Here is a 23,567-nt window from a genome sequence, read left to right as displayed (position 1 = left end):
ATATATATTAATTTGATTATTCAAGAACTACAATGTTATGTGTTAGAGTCTCCCAATTAATATTATTCTCCAAACATAGTTTTGATAGAATCTTTAAAATAGTTTGAGGTGCGTTCCACGTCTTGTCCAAGTCTATTATAAGCTTCATATAGCTTTTGGCAAAAGGAATCTATTATATTGAATATTGTTAAGCTCCATCGAAAGATCGAACAAATCGAAAGACCGAAAGAGAAAAAACTACCAACAAATGATCTAAGACCCTTGAAAAGAAGCTTGTAGATCTTTTTGTCTTACAGGATAAAAAGACAAATACACAATCCTAAGGTTTTTTATAAAGCTTTTAACTTTAAAATATATTCAACATCATAAAAAAAACCTTTATTTTATTTGTTCTCTAATAAAGTTCCTTTACAACTGGATGCCAGGTGACTCACACTCTCTGTGTAAGCTTATGTTGAAGTTCCTCGTAAAAGCTAATGTAAGTTAGCAATATTGAAATCTCATTTGCACCGTGAATACTAAATCAAGAGGTCCACTCGAACTCTATATGAGATACATAGGCATTCAAATGTTCTGTTAAAGTTCTTTATTTCTCAAACACTGAGTTAGTAAAGAAATTGATAAAATACTTTTCTTTCATTTTGATCTCTTGGTCTTACTGGATTCCAGGACAAGAATTTATCTAGTCTGGTGGAGTATCCAGCTTCGTGTTATTACTTGAGGTAACATCACTTGGAGAAGCTGCACCATTCCTCGTTAAAGCTAATGGTGGTTAGCCATAGTGAGGAGATCTTATTTGGGCAGCGAATATTATGTTATTTTGAATATTTGGTCAGGGTTTAATCCTATGAAAAAGTATCCTCATGCCAGGTTGTTCTGACAAACCCCTGAACAGAGAGACCTTAGACACTCGAGGACAGTGTCTAGTAGGCATTCAAGTTTCTCTTTATTTTTTTGTTTTATTTTACTTCAGTCGAAGTTCTCAGAAATCAAGGGGCCCAAAACCTGGGGCAAACACTTGAACTCTATATGAGATACATAGATATTCGAATGTTCCATTAAATTTCTTTATCTCTCAAACACTGAATTAGTAAAGAAATTGAGAACATACTTTTTCTCTCCCAATTAACCATTTTTATACGTTGTAGTATATTTTTCATTTTGGTCTCTTGGTCTTACTGGATTCCAAGACAAGAATTTATCCAGTCTGGTGGAGTATCCAGCTTTGTGCTATTACTTGAGGTAACATCACTTGGAGAAGATGCACCATTCCTCGTAAAAGCTACTGTGGGTTAGCCATAGTGAGGAAATCTTATTTGGCCAGTGAATACTATGTGATTTTGAATATTTGGTCAGGGTTTACTTCTATGGAAAAAGTATCCTCATGCCAGGTTGTTCTGACAAACCCCTGTACAGAGAAACATATTTACAATAGAAACAAAATAAAAAAAAAATTTATTTTTAAAAAATATTTTTATTAATATTAAAATGAAATCGTACATTTCTTTTTATTTCAAGCAATTTTTTTTATCGTACTTGAGTGTCTGGTAGGCATTCCACTCTTTTTTTTTTATTTTACTTCAGTCGAAGTTCTCAGACATCAAGGGGCATCTATGCTGTTTGGCCATGCCTTTCATCATCGACGGGGCAATGTCATCCACCCCTCACTGCAAGGCTGGCAGAAACATCGCAGTGGACAGCTGAAGACTTGGATAAAGACTCCGAGTTGATTCTGGGTCCGCTATGGTCTATGACGCTGGAACCATGAATGGCTCACGCTCATGGCTGCTGCAGCATCGGATTGTCAGCCATGGTCGGCCTCAATTCAATATGTGACTAACGCAATTGGTGGGGCCGGCACAACCGATCAATAATGATAACTAAAACAAATACAAGTACAGTAGCCATTCAAGCTCTGTATAGTGGGCATTCAAGTTTTCTCCAATAGGCTTTCAAGTTCTCATAAGTAGGCATTCAAGTTCGCTCTAGTAGATTTTCAAGTTTTCTTCAGTAGATTTTCAGGTTCTCTCAAGTAAGCTTTCAAACTCTGTCTAGTAGGCATTCAAGTTCTGTCTGGTAGGCTTTCAAATTTCCCATATGAGTTTGGCTGTTTCATTTTAAATGAGAATTTATTGAGCATTATTAAGTGGTTTTTCTCTTTTTTGTTTTATTCTATTTTTAATTCAGTTGAAGTTCTCAGAAATCAAGGGGCCACCTACCTGGGGCTAACACTTGAACTCTATATGAGATACATAGATATTCGAATGTTTCATTTAAGTTCTTTATCTCTCAAACACAGAGTTAGTAAAGAAATTGAGAACATAATTTTCCTCTCCCTAATTAAACATTTTTATACGTTGTAGTATATATTTTGTTTTGGTCTTTTGGTCTTACTGGATTGCAGGACAAGAATTTACCTAGTTTGGTAGAGTATCCAGCTTTATGCTATTACTTGAGGTAACATCACTTTGTGGGTTAGCCATCGTGAGGAGATCTTATTTGGGCAGCGAATACTATGTGATTTTTAATATTTAATCGGGGTTTACTTCTAGGAAAAAGTATCCTCATGTCAGATTGTTCTGACAAATCCCTGTACAGAGAGACCTTAGACACTCGGGGATAGCGTCTAGTAGGCATTCAAGTTCTCTCCCGTTTAAATCCAGTATGTGTAAGCTTATGTATGTTGAAGTTAGGTTTTCTGTCAAATGAGTGTTATGCATGTGTGAAAATATGACATTTTTGATGCACATCTATTCAAATTAAAAGAGCGTTTTTATCGATATGTTTGAACATGTGTCGTTTTAAATTCGTTTTCTGTGAAAATGTCGCTCCACACACATAACAAGAATGTGGTCTCTCACCCGAATGTATCTTCAAATGTCGACTCAAATGTTCTTTTCGAGCGAACGCTGAATCACACAATTCGCATTTATATGCTTTGCCGCCCGTGTGTACGACAAGATGACGATTCAGACTCGCCCGCTTTGAAAATGCTGAACTACAAATATCACATTGATATGGTTTTTCACCTGTATGTGTGAAAATATGACTTTTTAAATGCGTTTGTTGAGAGAAAGCAGCATCGCAAAATTCACATTTATACGGCTTCTCTCCACTGTGCATCCTTGTATGAATTTTTAGTTCTGCTCGTGTTTTGAATGTCGATTCACACAAGTCACAGTGGAAGAGTTCTTTGCCGGTGTGCGTTTTCAAGTGAGTTTTCAGCGTGTAGCGTCTTGAAAAAGCTAAGCCGCATGTTTCGCACGGATATGGTTTTTCTCCTGTGTGTATTGAGACGTGGCTTTTTAGGCTGCTTGCATGGGAAAATTTCGAGCCACAAACTTGACACGAATGAGGCTTTATTCCACTATGTTTTAACATGTGGCTTTTTAGACTGCTTGCATGGGAGAATGTCGAACTACATAATTCACAAGGGAAAGGCTTTTCGCTTATGGACGCGTGACTTTTTATGCTGCCTACACCAGGCAGTGTTGAAATGAATACGTCACCTGCATTAGATGTTTCATCATTATGTACAGACACCTGACCCTTTAAACTTTCTGCATCATTGTGTATAGAGATATGGGTTTTTAAACTGCCTGCATCAGAAACTGTCGAACTAGACACTTCATCTGAATGAGGTTTTTCACCCATGGACATTTGACCTTTAAAACTTTCTTCATCAGAAAATCTTGAACTACACACGTCACGTGAATACGTTTGTTGACCACTGTGTATGGACACTTGACTTTTTAAACTATCTTCATCAGAAATTGTCGAACCACATACTTCATCTGAGAAAGTCTTATCACAAGTGTAACTTTTTAACGCACCTGCATGAGAATATTTTGGACCACAAACTTTACTTGTGAACGTTTCATCTTCGGTATCTGTTTTTGTGTGCTTTTTTGACATATGGCTTTTTAAACTGCGTGCATGAAAAAATGCTAAATTACATAATTCACAATGAAAAACACTTTCACTACCGCATACGGACGATTCGCTTTTTAAACTGTCTTTGTTAGAGAATGTTGGACTGCATACTTCAACTGAAAACGGTTTTTCATCAATGTGTCCAGACATATTATCCTTTAAACTGTCTTCATCAGAAAATGTTGAACCACAATCTGGAAAAGTTTTTTCACCAGTGTGTATGGACATATGGCCTTTTAACAGATCTTTATGAGAAAATTCTGAATCAGAAACTTCACCTGTGAATGTTTCCTCTTCAGTATCTGCTTTCATATGCATTTTAAATTCTGACGAATCGCACATATTGCACTGCAATTATTTTTGTGTTTTGAAATGTAATTGCCAATTGTGACTGGTTGAAAATATAGTTTCTCTCCTTTTCTTGTTGATGAAATTAATATGAGAACATCCTTTGGCCACTTAAGGAATAAATGAAATAAAGCCGAATGAATACTAGCTTCGACCATGAACATTCGTTCATTAAGGTGACTTGCATAATTATTACTCAAAACTGTAGCAAAGCCCACTCAGCAAGTTCTAATGAATATATTCCTTTTGTGGGACATATTTTAGCCCTTTTATAAATGACGAATCACACATGTTGCACCAAATGATTCTTGTCTTTTGAAATATAATTTAAAATTGGAACTGGTGGAAAATACTGAACCAATAGTCATTCAGTAATTATTATTCCAAATGGTAGCAAAGCCCACTCAGCAACTTCAATTTCCATAAATTATATGGTTTCTCTCTTTTTTTATTTGATGAAATTTATATGCGTTCATCCTGGTATATGATTGGCTGCTTAAGGGATAAATCAAGTAAAGTCTCACTGTAGGAATACTAGCTTCAACGCTGGCCACTCAGTACCTTACACTATTCACACTATTATTTAAAATTGTAGCAAATTTCACTCAGCAATTTACATCCAGTATATTTTTACTGATCATTACTTTGTCTGACTGGAATCCAGGACCAGAAGTGTTTAATATAATTTTCTAGATGTAATTTAGAGTTTGATCAAACACTCTAAATTATATTGTTTCTTTCATTTTTAATTAGATGTAATTGATGCAAGTACATCCGGGTATACAATTGATTAGACAGATGTTGAAAGGTATGCCACCAGGCTCACACTAGGAAAACTAGCCTCAATCCTCAACAATCAATCAGTAATTATAAATCAAAACTGTAGCAAAACCCACTCAGCAACTTCAACCAAATATATACCTTTCATGGGACATATTAAGCTAGCTCAGTTTAAACTGAAAAATAATATTTTCGTCTTCGGGATCAACCACTTAACAATGTTGTAGTTTATTTTACAGTTATTGTTGCTTTGGCCAAAATCCAGGACAAGAAGGGTTCAATATTGAATATATAATATACCAATTAAATGGAATCCTTTTAGTTTCTCTGGGTTGAAACCTGAAAATAAAAAAATTTAATAATTAAATTTTTTCATCTGTGTAAATTTAATCAGAAATTACATTCGGCAATTATAAAATATATCAATTAAAAAATCTGTTTCTTTGTCATTGTTTAAATAAGAGATCAAAAAATGCTGCTCAAGACTTAACTCATAATAAAAAGACAAGTTTGATATTTGGTGTTTATTTGTGTGTTATCATCTGTGTAAGTTTTTACAGAAATTATATTAGCCAGCAATCAGAAAAAAAAATGTTTATTTGTGTGTTATCATCTGTGTAAGTTTTTACACAAATTATATTAGCCAGCAATCAGAAAAAAATGTTTATTTGTGTGTTATCATCTGTGTAAGTTTTTACACAAATTATATTAGCCAGCAATCAGAAAAAAAAAATGTTTATTTGTGTGTTATCATCTGTGTAAGTTTTTACACAAATTATATTAGCCAGCAATCAGAAAAAAAAATGTTTATTTGTGTGTTATCATCTGTGTAAGTTTTTACACAAATTATATTAGCCAGCAATCAGAAAAAAAAAATGTTTATTTGTGTGTTATCATCTGTGTAAGTTTTTACACAAATTATATTAGCCAGCAATCAGAAAAAAAAAATGTTTATTTGTGTGTTATCATCTGTGTAAGTTTTTACACAAATTATATTAGCCAGCAATCAGAAAAAAAAATGTTTATTTGTGTGTTATCATCTGTGTAAGTTTTTACACAAATTATATTAGCCAGCAATCAGAAAAAAAAATGTTTATTTGTGTGTTATCATCTGTGTAAGTTTTTACACAAATTATATTAGCCAGCAATCAGAAAAAAAAAATGTTTATTTGTGTGTTATCATCTGTGTAAGTTTTTACACAAATTATATTAGCCAGCAATCAGAAAAAAAAATGTTTATTTGTGTGTTATCATCTGTGTAAGTTTTTACACAAATTATATTAGCCAGCAATCAGAAAAAAAAAATGTTTATTTGTGTGTTATCATCTGTGTAAGTTTTTACACAAATTATATTAGCCAGCAATCAGAAAAAAAAAATGTTTATTTGTGTGTTATCATCTGTGTAAGTTTTTACACAAATTATATTAGCCAGCAATCAGAAAAAAAAATGTTTATTTGTGTGTTATCATCTGTGTAAGTTTTTACACAAATTATATTAGCCAGCAATCAGAAAAAAAAATGTTTATTTGTGTGTTATCATCTGTGTAAGTTTTTACACAAATTATATTAGCCAGCAATCAGAAAAAAAAATGTTTATTTGTGTGTTATCATCTGTGTAAGTTTTTACACAAATTATATTAGCCAGCAATCAGAAAAAAATGTTTATTTGTGTGTTATCATCTGTGTAAGTTTTTACACAAATTATATTAGCCAGCAATCAGAAAAAAAAATGTTTATTTGTGTGTTATCATCTGTGTAAGTTTTTACACAAATTATATTAGCCAGCAATCAGAAAAAAAAATGTTTATTTGTGTGTTATCATCTGTGTAAGTTTTTACACAAATTATATTAGCCAGCAATCAGAAAAAAAAAATGTTTATTTGTGTGTTATCATCTGTGTAAGTTTTTACACAAATTATATTAGCCAGCAATCAGAAAAAAAAATGTTTATTTGTGTGTTATCATCTGTGTAAGTTTTTACACAAATTATATTAGCCAGCAATCAGAAAAAAAATTTTTTATTTGTGTGTTATCATCTGTGTAAGTTTTTACACAAATTATATTAGCCAGCAATCAGAAAAAAAAAATGTTTATTTGTGTGTTATCATCTGTGTAAGTTTTTACACAAATTATATTAGCCAGCAATCAGAAAAAAAAATGTTTATTTGTGTGTTATCATCTGTGTAAGTTTTTACACAAATTATATTAGCCAGCAATCAGAAAAAAAAATGTTTATTTGTGTGTTATCATCTGTGTAAGTTTTTACACAAATTATATTAGCCAGCAATCAGAAAAAAATGTTTATTTGTGTGTTATCATCTGTGTAAGTTTTTACACAAATTATATTAGCCAGCAATCAGAAAAAAAAATGTTTATTTGTGTGTTATCATCTGTGTAAGTTTTTACACAAATTATATTAGCCAGCAATCAGAAAAAAAATGTTTATTTGTCGTTGTTTTAATTATAGATTAAGAAATTCTTATCTTTGCTTAAATTAGAGATGAAGAATACATTCAAGTGGTTGTGGAATTGTTATAACAAAAAGACTTAACTCATAAAATAATGAAATAACTCAGAATATAATAAAACTAATAAATAAAAAACTCATAATAAAAATAACCGACAAATAAACATAAGAAAAAACTCATAATAAAATAATTGTTATTAATTTTAACCATCAAACAATTTTTTTTTTTTTTGCTTAAATTAGTGTTTTAATATTTATAATAAAAAGACTTAATGGATAATAAAGACTTAACTCATCATAAAAAATAAAATAAATAATAAAATAAATAATAAAATAATAAACTAAAATAAATAAAATAATAATAAAAAAATAAGATAAATAATAAAATAAATAAAATAATAAAATAAATAAAATAATAATAAAATAAATAATAATAAAATAAATAAAATAATAAAATAAATAATAATAAAATAAATGAAATAATAATAAAATAAATGAAATAATAATAAAATAAAATGAAATAATAAAAAATAAAATGAAATAATAAAAAATAAAATAATAATAAAATAATAAAACAAATAAAATAATAAAATAAATAATAAAATAAATAATAAAATAATAAAATAAATAAAATAATAATAAAATAAATAAAATATTAATAAAATAATAAAATAAATATAATAATAAAATAATAATAAAATAATAAAATAAATAATAAAATAATAATAATAGAAATAACTCAAAAATTCAAGTGGTTTAATTGTTATAAGAAAAAAACTTCACTCATTTTAACAAATTTTTTCATCTATTAAACAGAAATTAAATTCGGTAATTATAACTATCAATACAAAAATTCGTTTCCTATTCTTTACTTAAATTGGAGTTTGTGGTGTCGTTTTTCTGATATTTTAAATATAAACTAAAAATAAAAATGTATTTATATATAAATGATAATAAACTTTAATTTAAAGAATAAAAAAATAGAATAATTAACCTTTTTTCTGATTAGTCTAAAACTTTTGGTTATTTGAAGCCGCCATAAAAAAGAAATAAAAGAATTGCCATCTATTAGCATAGCTAATTGGAAATTAGAAGAGCATTGTCTCTCCCCCCCCCCCCGGGCAGCTATACTCTGGTAAGTTGGCCCGTTATATCCTACATTTTTTGGATTTAATTTTTCAAGTTGGATCCAATTTTTGTGGTGCGTTAGTTTATTAATGATGAAGATACAGAACAGTAAATTTCTACAAAGATTTCTACATAAAACCATTGTTCCAGCGCAGTTTGTGTTCTGCATATGTTCTGATCCTGGTGAACTTGAAGAAAGAATCTGATCAACTTTAATCATCCTTCTAGTATAAGGGAGTACCTGAACAGATAAAAACCAAGTGTGTTAAGTTTTGTAGGCCGATCTAATCTCTTGAAAGTATTCACAAAACCTGCAAGATCAACAAATACTGCTCAAGACTTAACTCATAATAGAAAGGCAAGTTTGATATTTGGTGTTTATTTATGTGCTATCATCTGTGTAATTTTTGACAGAAATTATATTAAGTAATTATAGCCAACAATAAGAGAAACAATTGTCTCTTTGCTTTTGCTTTAATTAGACATCAACAAATATTCACAATATGGCTAAATTGTTATGAGAAAAAGTCTCAACTCATAATAATAAAATAACTCATAATAAATTAATAAAATAACATAAAATAACTCATAATAAATTAATAAAATAACAATACAATAACTCATAATAAATTAATAAAATAACATAAAAAATAACTCATAACAAATTAATAAAATAACAATACAATAACTCATAATAAATTAATAAAATAACATAAAATAACTCATGATAAATTAATAAAATAACATAATAAAATAACTCATAATAAATTAATAAAATAACAATAAAATAACTCATAATAAATTAATAAAATAACATAAAATAACTCATGATAAATTAATAAAATAACATAATAAAATAACTCATAATAAATTAATAAAATAACATAAAATAACTCATAATAAATTAATAAAATAACATAATACAATAACTCATAATAAATTAATAAAATAACAATACAATAACTCATAATAAATTAATAAAATAACAATACAATAACTCATAATAAATTAATAAAATAACATAAAAAATAACTCATAACAAATTAATAAAATAACAATACAATAACTCATAATAAATTAATAAAATAACATAAAATAACTCATGATAAATTAATAAAATAACATAATACAATAACTCATAATAAATTAATAAAATAACATAAAATAACTCATAATAAATTAATAAAATAACATAAAATAACTCATAACAAATTATTAGAATAACAATACAATAACTCATAATAAATTAATAAAATAACATAAAAAATAACTCATAACAAATAAAATCTATATTATAAGTTATTTTATTAAAAAGCGAAAATGTGTGTCTGTATGTATGTGTGTTTGTATGTCTCGCAAAACCGACAGAGGTGACAAATTTTCTCGAGCTTGATATCATTTTGAAGCCCGACATCTTGGACGTCAAATATCGAAAAAATTGGCCAAAAACATCAATTCCTTCACCCTAAACTGGACGCTTTTCTACAAGGGGGGGGGGAAATCGTTCCTTCATTTTCTCTCCTACTACTACTACGATAATGACGTCATGTTTGATCTAGAAAATATTGATGTTAGTTTAAACCACCTGCAAGTGTTTTTAAATGTTTAATTTTGTATGTCTCTTTGGTGTAGGGGTAACGTGTCAGGCTTTTTTTTCCGCCTTAGTCTCGATGCTTTAGGTTCGAGCTTAGCTTCCTACCTAAAGTTTTTTTTTCCTTTTTTACACCTTTTTTCCTTTATTTTGGTTTTTCCAATTTTTTTTTAACATCGTGTTTTTTTTATAATATTAAAACAGGGTCACCCTTTCCTACATACACACCTCCAAACACCCAGGCAACGCCGGGTACCCCCACTAGTAAATTAATAAAATAACAATATAACAACTCATAATAAAAAAGAATTATTAATTATAGCCAGTAATCAGAAAAAATGTTTCTTGTCTTTGTTTTAATTAGAGATGAAGAAATATCTCCAAAGATTCAAGTGGTGTTTGAATTGTGATGAGAAAAAAGAAAGGAACAGGTGACAAGCGCAAATGTCAAAGGTCAACAGCAGCAGCAACCGAGATTTGTTGTCCATATTGGATTTATTTGATTTTGAGTGCATCTCAACACAGATATCGACAAAATTTTATATTGCATAAATAAATAAATAAATCTATATATATAAAAGTGAAAATGTGTGTGTGTTTGTATGTCTCGCAAAAACTTTCGACACAGGCCACGGATTTTCGCCAGATAGGTATCATTTTCAAGCTCGAGCCTTAGCCCAACTAATATCGAAAAAATGGCCCAAAACATTAATTCCTTCACCCTAAACTATTTTTGTACAGCAAAAAACCGTCCTCTCATGACAAGATGGCTTCTACGCATGCGCAAATGACTTCAGAACATGAAATAGTTTAAATATTAAAACAAAATGACCCAATTTCATCAACATCCTCTTAGCTCACTTGATTTAGAGTGCGGCGTCATTATCTAAAGGTTGTAAGTTCGAATCGTGGTGTGAGATGTCTTTTATTCTTTTTTTTTAAAGTTTTAATAGTGAAGCAGGGTTATTTAAGCCATTTTTCACATTTTGTTTTGTTTTATTTTTCAGATTTTTTAAAGAAGTTTTAACGTTTGTTTTCTGGGGTTTTTTCCATCACATTCGCGTCATCTTTTTTGTTTTTCTAATTTTAAGAAATTTTAACATCGTTCATTTGCCTTACATTATTCTTTTTTTTCCCACGATTTTTTTAAGTTTTAACATTTTTTTATATATAATATTTAAACGGTTATTACTTAGATTATTCTTTTGTTTTGATTTAACGCCCGAGCACACACACCTCTTAACACCCGGGCAACGCCAGATACCCCTGCTAGTAAATAAATAAAAATAAAATAATGAAAACAAAAACTTTAAAATTGGTGAAAGTTATTTGTTGTAAATTTCGTTTTTTTTCGATTTCTCGGCTATTAACTATAATGTGTAAAGATTATGCGTCAAAATTTGTTATCAGCTAAAAAGATATTAGTAAACCCAAAGATTCACTTTTGCTGCATTACATATTGTGCAATACATATGGTCTTTTTAAAACTTTTTAACTATGATGCGGTCCTGGATATGACCTTAAACTATATTTGATGGTGAGGCCCCAGCTGCAGGCTTTGGAGAGTATGGAGCCACCCTTTAATTACCATTGCTCCCAGGTCCACTCTGACCCAGAGTGATAGTACCTGCTAGGGTCCCAACTATAGGTTAAATAGAAACGGACTTGAAAATAAAAAAATATTCTATTAAAAAATTCTTCTTCAAAATAACTGGATTCTGCATAAAATAACCTGAAAAGGGTTGATATGCCGTATAACAAAAACAACCAACCAACAACCATAATACATAATGCATAAGAGATTGTTATCAGCTGAAAAGATATGAGCAAATCTGAAGATTCAATTTCGCTAAACATTTGAGATGTTAGATGCTCCTTTAACATGGATCAAATTTATAACTTGATTTGAGCCCAAAACAATAATTGTTAACAGGTCAAAATTGGGGTCAAAGTTAAAAAAGATTTGACCACTCAGCCAATTTTTGGTCTAAACATTTAAAATCTATATATATAAAAGCGAAAATATGTGTATGTATGTTTGTATGTATGTATGTATGTGTGTTTGTATGTCTTGCAAAAACCTTTTGACACGGGTCACGGATTTTTGCGAGATTGGTATCATTCTAAAGCTCGATCTTTCGCCTGACAAATATTGAAAAATTGGCTAAAAACATTAATTCCTTCACCCTATAATCATCAGTTTTCTACAGGGAGAGGTCAGCAAAAACTGTCCTCTGATGACAAGTTCGCTTGTACGCATGCGCAAATGACGTCGGACCATAATTTAGTTTAAAGATTAAAAAAAAAAACAACCTAATTTCGTCGACGTCATCTTAGCTCAATTGCTTAGATGTCGGCATCATTATCTAAAGGTTTTAGGTACAAATCGTGGTGTGGGCCGGCTATTTTTTTTTTTTTTCGATTTTTAAAGGTTTAATATTGAAACAGGGTTATTTAAGCCATTGTTTTTATTTTTCAGATTTTTTAAACAAGTTTTAACGTTCGGTTTTCTTTTCTTGTTTTGTTTTTCCGATTTTTACATTTAACATCGTTCGTTTGCCTTACGTGAGTTTTTTTAGCTGCTTTTTTCGATGTTTTGATTACCCCCCCACACACACACACACCTCCAAACACCCGCACAACGCCGGGTACCCCCCGCTAGTTTTTACATAAAGGATAAACATAAAGTGTAAACAAGCTTTTTAATCGGTTTTCTAGGTAATAATAGTTAACAATAAGGAAAAGTTGTTTCTTTGTTTTTGCGTAAATTAAAGATCAAAAAATATTTCTAAGGATTTAAGAAATGACTGAATTGTTATAAAAAAAACTGAACATAAATAATAAAATAATGAAACTAATAAATAATAAAATAATGAAACTAATAAATAATAAAATAATAAAACTAATAAATAATAAAATAATGAAACTAATAAATAATAAAATAATAAAACTAATAAATAATAAAATAATAAAACTAATAAATAATAAAATAATAAAACTAATAAATAATAAAATAATAAAACTAATAAATAATAAAATAATAAAACTAATAAATAATAAAATAATAAAACTAATAAATAATAAAATAATAAAACTAATAAATAATAAAATAAAAAAACTGAACATAAATAATAAAATAATAAAACTAATAAATAATAAAATAATAAAACTAATAAATAATAAAATAATAAAACTAATAAATAATAAAATAATAAAACTAATAAATAATAAAATAATAAAACTAATAAATAATAAAATAATAAAACTAATAAATAATGAAATAATAAAACTAATAAATAATGAAATAATAAAACTAATAAATAATAAAATAATAAAACTAATAAATAATAAAATAATAAAACTAATAAATAATAAAATAAAAAAACTAATAAATAATAAAATAAAAAAACTAATAAATAATAAAATAATAAAACTAATAAATAATAAAATAATAAAACTAATAAATAATAAAATAATAAAACTAATAAATAATAAAATAATAAAACTAATAAATAATAAAATAATAAAACTAATAAATAATAAAATAATAAAACTAATAAATAATAAAATAATAAAACTAATAAATAATAAAATAAAAAAACTGAACATAAATAATAAAATAATAAAACTAATAAATAATAAAATAATAAAACTAATAAATAATAAAATAATAAAACTAATAAATAATAAAATAATAAAACTAATAAATAATAAAATAATAAAACTAATAAATAATAAAATAATAAAACTAATAAATAATAAAATAATAAAACTAATAAATAATGAAATAATAAAACTAATAAATAATAAAATAATAAAACTAATAAATAATAAAATAATAAAACTAATAAATAATAAAATAAAAAAACTAATAAATAATAAAATAAAAAAACTAATAAATAATAAAATAATAAAACTAATAAATAATAAAATAATAAAACTAATAAATAATAAAATAATAAAACTAATAAATAATAAAATAATAAAACTAATAAATAATAAAATAATAAAACTAATAAATAATAAAATAATAAAACTAATAAATAATAAAATAATAAAACTAATAAATAATAAAATAATAAAACTAATAAATAATAAAATAAAAAAACTGAACATAAATAATAAAATAATAAAACTAATAAATAATAAAATAATAAAACTAATAAATAATAAAATAATAAAACTAATAAATAATAAAATAATAAAACTAATAAATAATAAAATAATAAAACTAATAAATAATAAAATAATAAAACTAATAAATAATAAAATAATAAAACTAATAAATAATGAAATAATAAAACTAATAAATAATAAAATAATAAAACTAATAAATAATGAAATAATAAAACTAATAAATAATAAAATAATAAAACTAATAAATAATAAAATAATAAAACTAATAAATAATAAAATAATAAAACTAATAAATAATAAAATAATAAAACTAATAAATAATAAAATAATAAAACTAATAATAAAATAATAAAACTAATAAATAATAAAATAATAAAACTAATAAATAATAAAATAATAAAACTAATAAATAATAAAATAATAAAACTAATAAATAATAAAATAATAAAACTAATAAATAATAAAATAATAAAACTAATAAATAATGAAATAATAAAACTAATAAATAATAAAATAATAAAACTAATAAATAATAAAATAATAAAACTAATAAATAATGAAATAATAAAACTAATAAATAATAAAATAATAAAACTAATAAATAATGAAATAATAAAACTAATAAATAATAAAATAATAAAACTAATAAATAATGAAATAATAAAACTAATAAATAATAAAATAATAAAACTAATAAATAATAAAATAATAAAACTAATAAATAATGAAATAATAAAACTAATAAATAATAAAATAATAAAACTAATAAATAATAAAATAATAAAACTAATAAATAATAAAATAATAAAACTAATAAATAATAAAATAATAAAACTAATAAATAATAAAATAATAAAACTAATAAATAATAAAATAATAAAACTAATAAATAATAAAATAATAAAACTAATAAATAATAAAATAATAAAACTAATAAATAATAAAATAATAAAACTAATAAATAATAAAATAATAAAACTAATAAATAATAAAATAATAAAACTAATAAATAATAAAATAATAAAACTAATAAATAATGAAATAATAAAACTAATAAATAATAAAATAAAAAAACTAATAAATAATAAAATAATAAAACTAATAAATAATAAAATAAAAAAACTGAACATAAATAATAAAATAATAAAACTAATAAATAATAAAATAATAAAACTAATAAATAATAAAATAATAAAACTAATAAATAATAAAATAATAAAACTAATAAATAATAAAATAATAAAACTAATAAATAATGAAATAATAAAACTAATAAATAATAAAATAATAAAACTAATAAATAATAAAATAATAAAACTAATAAATAATAAAATAAAAAAACTGAACATAAATAATAAAATAATAAAACTAATAAATAATAAAATAATAAAACTAATAAATAATAAAATAATAAAACTAATAAATAATAAAATAATAAAACTAATAAATAATAAAATAATAAAACTAATAAATAATAAAATAATAAAACTAATAAATAATAAAATAATAAAACTAATAAATAATAAAATAAAAAAACTGAACATAAATAATAAAATAATAAAACTAATAAATAATAAAATAATAAAACTAATAAATAATAAAATAATAAAACTAATAAATAATAAAATAAAAAAACTGAACATAAATAATAAAATAATAAAACTAATAAATAATAAAATAATAAAACTAATAAATAATAAAATAATAAAACTAATAAATAATAAAATAATAAAACTAATAAATAATAAAATAATAAAACTAATAAATAATAAAATAATAAAACTAATAAATAATAAAATAATAAAACTAATAAATAATGAAATAATAAAACTAATAAATAATAAAATAATAAAACTAATAAATAATGAAATAATAAAACTAATAAATAATAAAATAAAAAAACTAATAAATAATAAAATAATAAAACTAATAAATAATAAAATAATAAAACTAATAAATAATAAAATAATAAAACTAATAAATAATAAAATAATAAAACTAATAAATAATAAAATAAAAAAACTAATAAATAATAAAATAATAAAACTAATAAATAATAAAATAATAAAACTAATAAATAATAAAATAATAAAACTAATAAATAATAAAATAAAAAAACTAATAAATAATAAAATAATAAAACTAATAAATAATAAAATAATAAAACTAATAAATAATAAAATAATAAAACTAATAAATAATAAAATAATAAAACTAATAAATAATAAAATAATAAAACTAATAAATAATAAAATAATAAAACTAATAAATAATAAAATAATAAAACTAATAAATAATAAAATAATAAAACTAATAAATAATAAAATAATAAAACTAATAAATAATAAAATAATAAAACTAATAAATAATGAAAAAAAAAAAACTCATAATAAAAATAATTGTATTTTTGAGATGAGGTGTTGTCATTGATTGAGATTGTTGGACTGACTTCCTCATCTTGGTTGTTTCGGCCGTTTTGCTCTCCGGCCTTCATCAGGTGTTTTGTAATGAACTGGGGAACCTTTTATTAGGAGTCTCGAACCCAACCCTTTATTATTATTACGGAGGTACCGTGTTCGGACTCCAGCTAGGCTTTGGGACATAGTTGCTGATTCTCTGTTTTGAAAGTTACTTTTTACTGCCTTCGTTCAGGATTGAACTCAGCACCTTTGGGTAACTGTAAACTTTGATACAACGAGCATCAAAACAAGTAACATTCAAAACAGAGAATCAGCAACTATGTCCCAGAGCCTAGCTGGAGTCCGAACACGGTACCCCTGTAATAATAATAAAGGGTTGGGTTCGAGACTCCTAACAAACGGTTCCCCAGTTCATTACAAAACACTTGATGAAGGCCGGAGGGCAAAACGGCCGAAACATTGTGACGATAACAACCAAGATGAGGAAGTCAGTCCGACAATCTCAATCAAAAAAAATAATTGTTATTAATTATAATATAATCAATCAAAAAAAAAATGTCCTGTCTTTGCTTAAATTAGAGATCAAGAAATATTTCCTAAGATTCAAGTGGTGTTTGAATTTTAATAAGAAAAAAAAGGAGCAAATGTCAGCAGTCAAATGTCAGAATTGTTATGGGAATTATTTATATATTGTGCATTAATTGTTATGTTCTCATGTAATTATAACAAGGAAAAGTTGTTTGGTTGTCTTTGTTTAAATTAAAGACTAAGAAATACTTCCAAAGATTTAAGAGATAGCTGAATTGTTATAAAAAAAAAAAAAAGGCTGAACTCATAAAATAATTAGGTAATTGCAGCCAGCAAAATCTAAACTTTCCTAATCTGAAATGGAACACATGCATCAAATCTGTTGCCAAGGCTGCTGAAAAAATGGTTGGATCCTTCTATCAATCCAGTAGATATCTCACCACTTATGCAATTCTCTATCTATATAAGAGCCAGGTGCACCCAAAGATGGAGTACTGTTGCTACATCTGGGCAGCTGCTAGAAAGGACTTATCTTGCCTTGATAGAGTTCAAAATAGACTTTGTAGCCTCGTAGGGGATGACTTTCTTTTTTGCTGCAACCTCTATCTCACAGAAGAGTTGTTGCGAGTTTGTCTTTGCTTTATCGTTATTTTCATATCGACTGAGCTTCAATCTATGCTTCCCCCTCAACAAACTTTCACAAGAAATTTGTCTAGCTGAAAACACTATCAATAATTCCCCCCACTCTTTATTTGTGCCTAAATCTAAACGTAGATTCCATGAACAAAGCTTCTTTCTTAGAACTGCACGCCTATGGAATTGTCTTCCGTTTTCCTGCTTTCCAGCTGACTACAATATGGTTGTCTTCAAGTCCAACGTGAACAAGTTCTTGATGAGCCGTTCCACTAAAGTTAACAAATTTACCGAATTTCCATTACGAACGATTACTATATTGTCCAATTGACTACTGTACACTCTTAACCCTTATCCTCGAGTGGTATCTAGGCCTTGATAAGTGATAATGCCTATGTAAAAAACAAAACAAAAAAATCAGAGAAAAAATTGTTTCCTTTGTCTTTGTTTATATATATAGATCAAGAAACATTTTTAATTTGACTGAATTGTAATAAATCAAAAATCAGAAGCTCACAGTATTAATGCTGGTGTCCCTCAGGGGTCCATCCTGGTCCCAACTCTTCTCCTGATCTACATTAATGATCTTCCAAATCACATCCTTACATCATTTGTAGACATTTATGCTGACGACACTACCATTTATGGTAGCACATCTAATACAGTAAACGACCAAGTTCTCTTCGATTCTCTCTCCTCTGATCTTGAGCAAGTAGTACAATGGGGAAAGGAATGGCTGGTTACTTTTAATGCATCTAAAACCAAGCTTCTCTCTTTACATCATCAACATTCTGATCCACATCTGGCATCAATTGAAATGAATGGCTTTCGTTTTCAGGAGGCCTAAAGTTTTGACAAGCTTCTGGGCTTGACCATTACTCCTGATTTTAAATGGAACACTTACATCAAATCTGTTGCCAAGGCCGCTGGAAAAATGGTGGGATCTTTCTATCGATCCGGTAGATATCTCATTGCTGATGCAATTCTCTATCTATATAAGAGCCAGGTACGTCCAAGGATGGAATACTGTTGCCACATCTGGGCAGGAGCTGCTAGAAAGGACTTGTCCTGCCTTGATAGAGTTCAAAATAGACTTTGTAGCCTCGTAGGAGATGTCCTTTTCTCTTCCCTGCAACCTCTATCTCACAGAAGAGATGTTGTAAGTTTGTCTGATGTATTGTTATTTTCATGGAAAGTGTTCGACTGAGCTCCAATCTATGGCCCCCCTCGCCAAACTTTCACAAGAAACACTCTAGCTGAAAACACTATCAATAATTTCCCCCAGTCTTTATCTGTGCCTAAACCTAAATGTAGATTCCATGAAAAATGCTTCTTTATTAGAATTGCACGCCTGTGGAATTGTCTTCCGTTTTCCTGCTTTCCGGTTGACTACAATATGGTTGTGTTCAAGTCTAACGTAAATAAGCTCTTGATGAGCCATTCCATATAAGTTATCAAATTTACCAAATTTTCATTACTAATGATTACTATATTGTCCAATTTCAACTGTACACTCTTTAACCCTTACCCTTGAGTGGCCTCTTGGCCTTGATAATGTGGTGATGCCTATGTAAAAAAAAAAACTTAACTAAAATAATAAAAATGTTACGATACAGCAGAACACCGATCATTCTAATTTGTTTTTTTAGGGGTATTCGAGGTCGCTGACAATGAATCTGATAATCAAACCCACTGCAAATTTACCGTTTGCATGGTATGAACCCCTGGAACCTGGGACTATTTTACGCCATTTCACCGCCTTACTTACCAAACAGGCGTAGTGAAGTGTCTTATCACATCGCGTAGGAATCTGTAAGCGGCCATTTGAAATAAGAAAGTTTTGATTTGAAATAAGAAAGTTTTGATTTGAAATAAGAAAAATTTCATTTGAAATAAGAAAGTTTTCATTTGAAATAAGAAAGTTTTCAGAAAAAGTGGTTCACTTTTTTTTTTGTCTTGCATAGCTTTTAATGCTTTTTAATTGATCCAAAAAAGTTTTCACGAGCGGTAAGGAGGGGGATTATTCAATTACAGAATTTGTACTTGTGTAGGTGCTTCTGCAGTTTAATTAACAGTTTTTCCCTAAGTAATGCGCCGACATTTAGCGAGTTGCATACTGCCGACATTTAGGAAGTTCATAGGGGGGCAGGGGTGGTGCTGGGGCGCACTAGTAAATCTTTTTGGTTGTACTTCACAAACGAAGATTCTATGAGGGGGGGGCACGTCGACTGCAGGCCTGTTTGTGGCTGACAAGCCCGACAAGCTGGTTTGGCTGCAGCGGCTGCAGTCAAAAGTCGCGTCAGGTGTGGCTGCTGAGGCTTCCTGAAACTTCCTCCTTCAGTGCTTCTGCAGATTCTCTGTGTGGGAGATCTCAAAGGAGGCAACAGCCTGGTGGACAGTATATCACCAGGTATCACGGTCAGCAGGTATCACTGGAGGTGGTCAATGTGGCAGTCACCGAGGGACTGCTTCAGAGAGTCTTTATATCTTTTCTTCAGTGCTCCTCATGTCACGACGGCCAGTAGGGAGTTCACCATATAGGACTATCTTAGGCAGGCGATGATCATCCATTCTGGAGATGTGCCCGACCCAGCATAGCTGTGACTTCAGCAGCGTGGCCTTTATGCTGGTGATTTCCGCCTGCTCGATGACCTCAAAATTGATGACATAGTCACTCCAGTGGACGTTGAGAATGGTGTGGAGACAATGCTGATGAAAACACTGGAGGAATCGTAATTGGTGGTGGGAAATTGTCCACAACTCAAAGCCATACAGGAGGGTGGAGAGTACTACGGTTCTGTACACACTGATTTTTATGCAGTTTTTAACTGTTTTTTTTTCTTTTGCATGGAAGTCATCAGATATCAAGGCCAGTAGACTACTCGAGGATAAAGGTTATTGTCTGTGTAGTAATCGTTAGTAATGGAGATTTGATAAATTGGATTACTTAAAGGGGCGGTTTATCAGGAATTTGTTTACGTTGGACTTGAAGACAAATGGTAAATAATAGTAGTGAATAACGTCTCATTCAGAACAACAGGAGCGTGGCAAGAAGACAGATTAAAAATTGGATGGATGGCTCGACATATCGACAGGCCAAGAAAGAATAATAAAGTTTTAAGGATCTACCGCTGAGGCAAACTCGCATTTGTATCATACTACCCTGGGTGCCTGATATTGCCCGGGTGTTTGGAGGTGTGTTGAGCAAAAAAAAAAAAAAAATGTTGTAGCAGGCAAGCAGGCTCGAACTCCTGACATGAAGGCGGAAAAGAAAGTGGAGGTGTCTGAAAGGGTGTTGGTTGAGCAAAGAAAAAAAAAAAAATTGTGAGTGCAAAAAAAAAGGAAAATTACGAGTGAACGTGTCTGTGTGTCTGTCTGTCTGTCTGTGTACATTTCCCTACACAATAACTGTCAATTTTCAGTCTACAGAATCAAAATTTGACATACAGGGTACCAAGATTTAGGAAAATCGATATAATCGGTTTTTGGCCAGAAATTTGGCGATTAAGGGGTCAAAGTTCAACGATTTGACCTTTGAGAACTCTATCAAACTCCTCCGTCAATTTTGGGTCTAAACACTTGAAATTTTAGATATAGGTTCCTTGGACATGGGTCTAACTTAATAATGGGATTTGACATTAAATTTTAAGGGGTCATAATTGACCGCTTTTTTTTTTGCTTTTTTTGCCCAACATATACCTCGAAATACCCGGGCAACGCTGGACACCCATGCTAGTATATCTATAAAAGTGAAATTGTCTCTGTGTGTGTGTGTGTGTGTGTGTGTGTGTCTGTATGTGTACATTTCCCTACCAAATAACTCTGTCAATTTTCGGTCTACAGACTCGAGATTTGACATAAGGGGTATTAAGATTTAGGAAAATCTTTTTGATCGGTTTTCGGCCAGAAATTTGGCTGGCAAAGGGGGCAAAGTTCTACGATTTGGCCTTCGAAAACTCTACAAAACTTCTCCGCCAATTTTGGCTCTAAACACATGAAATTTTAGATGTAGGTTACTTGGACATCAATCAAATTTTTTAATTTGATTTCAGCCCAAAACAATAAATATTAAGGAGTTAAAATTGAAGTCAAAGTTTAAAAAATTTGACTTCTGCGGTCTCTACCAAATTACTCAGCCAAGTTTTGGTCTAAACATTTGAAATTTTACATAAAGTGTATTCAGACATAGGGCAAAGTTTTTAATTGGTTTTTGGCCGAAAACTTGGCTGCTAAGGGGTCAAAGTTCAAAAGATTTGACCACTGCGGACTCTAGCAAACTATTCAGCCAATTTTGGGTCTAAACATTTGAAATTTTACATAAAAGATATTCAGACCTGCAACAAGCTTTTTAATCAGTTTTCGAGCAAACATTTGGCTGCCAAGAGGTAAAAGTTGAAAAAGTTGACCTTTACAGACCCTACCAATTTTGGGTCTAAACACCTGAAATTTTAGATGTAGGTTACCTGGACAGGAGTCAAACTTTTTATATATATATATATACACACACATAAAGTTATGAATCGTAGATAGCCCTGAGCAAAGCCTGGCTGAACTGCTAGTATATATACATTTAATAACTGACCCTTATTTGAGAAACAATTTTGAACAAAACAAAAAATTATTAATTTCATTTATTGCAGACGATTATCCTCATCTTAGTTGTTTCCCAACAAAAAGATGAGGATAATCGTCCACAATAAATAAATAAAAAATACTCATCTCAATAATGAATTCCAATTAAATAATATATACCATTCGTTACGGACCCGACCATGGAAGACTAGATGATAAATAAACATGAATTTATAAGACTAAAAAATTCAACCTTGATCGCCCTTTGGGGCCCGTGGCACAGTTGATAGAGATGTTGAATTTCTACGGTTCCAGGTGAGAATTGTCTGAAGATAGCGGTTTCAATCTTACCCAAAGCTGGCCATAGGATTAGTTGGCCAAAACATGTTGAGACAACAACAACTATGGAAGGCAGTAATTGCACTGGATGCAGTTAAGAGATTCAGAATTCCTATCCGTCGCAGTTAAATTGATAAATAATCCTCATCTCAAAAATGAATTTCAATTAAAATAAAACAAAAAAATATTTGAAAATAAAAATGTTTGATGCTTTGAACATTTCTAAAACATTTAAAAAAATAAAAACAAAATTTGTTTTGAAAAAAAAACTTGTTTTCTTAATATTATCTACTAGCAGGGATACTTGCCATTGCTTGGGTGTTTGGAGGTGTGTGTGTAAGGGGGGGCGGTAAAGTAAAGAATAAGCGAAGTAATAAACCTGTTTAAATATAAAAAAAAACGATGTTTAACTTCGTTAAAAAATTGGGAAAACCCAAACCAAAAAAAAAAAACAGCGAACAAATGAAAAACTTCTTTAAAAAGAAATCCGGAAAACAAAAAGCAAAAATCAGGGAAAAAAATTATGAACGTGGTCGGAAAAACAAAAACAAAGAAACACGGTGAAAAGCGAAGAAAAAACTGGCAAAAAATTACCCTTTGATTCGGTTAAATTCCATTCCAGCTTTTTTTTTAAGCAACTACGAAGTACAGAAAACCAAAACCGGTGTTCACTTGTAACTGTCCCTTGTGA

The 23,567-nt window shown here is 28.2% G+C and overlaps 1 protein-coding gene across 2 annotated transcripts in view; it reads right to left on the bottom strand.

Annotated features, from left to right (window-relative positions):
* Positions 1-386: 386 nt before the first annotated feature.
* LOC145270780 (uncharacterized) overlaps positions 387-23,567 on the bottom strand; it is a 33,382-nt gene continuing 10,201 nt past the window's right edge. For both annotated transcript variants that reach the window (XM_080126375.1, XM_080126376.1), the window contains exon 2: positions 387-5,400. In XM_080126375.1, coding sequence (XP_079982501.1) covers positions 2,755-4,275 — 1,521 coding nt within the window. In that variant the 5' untranslated portion in view covers positions 4,276-5,400 and the 3' untranslated portion in view covers positions 387-2,754. The remainder of the gene's footprint in view (positions 5,401-23,567) is intronic.

The sequence above is a fragment of the Euprymna scolopes genome, chromosome 46 (assembly GCF_053919585.1).
Source record: "Euprymna scolopes isolate OS-2025 chromosome 46, ASM5391958v1, whole genome shotgun sequence".
Lineage (NCBI taxonomy): Eukaryota > Metazoa > Mollusca > Cephalopoda > Sepiida > Sepiolidae > Euprymna > Euprymna scolopes.
The sequence above is the reverse complement of the archived record's forward strand: the minus strand, read 5'-3'. Positions and strand labels throughout refer to the sequence as shown.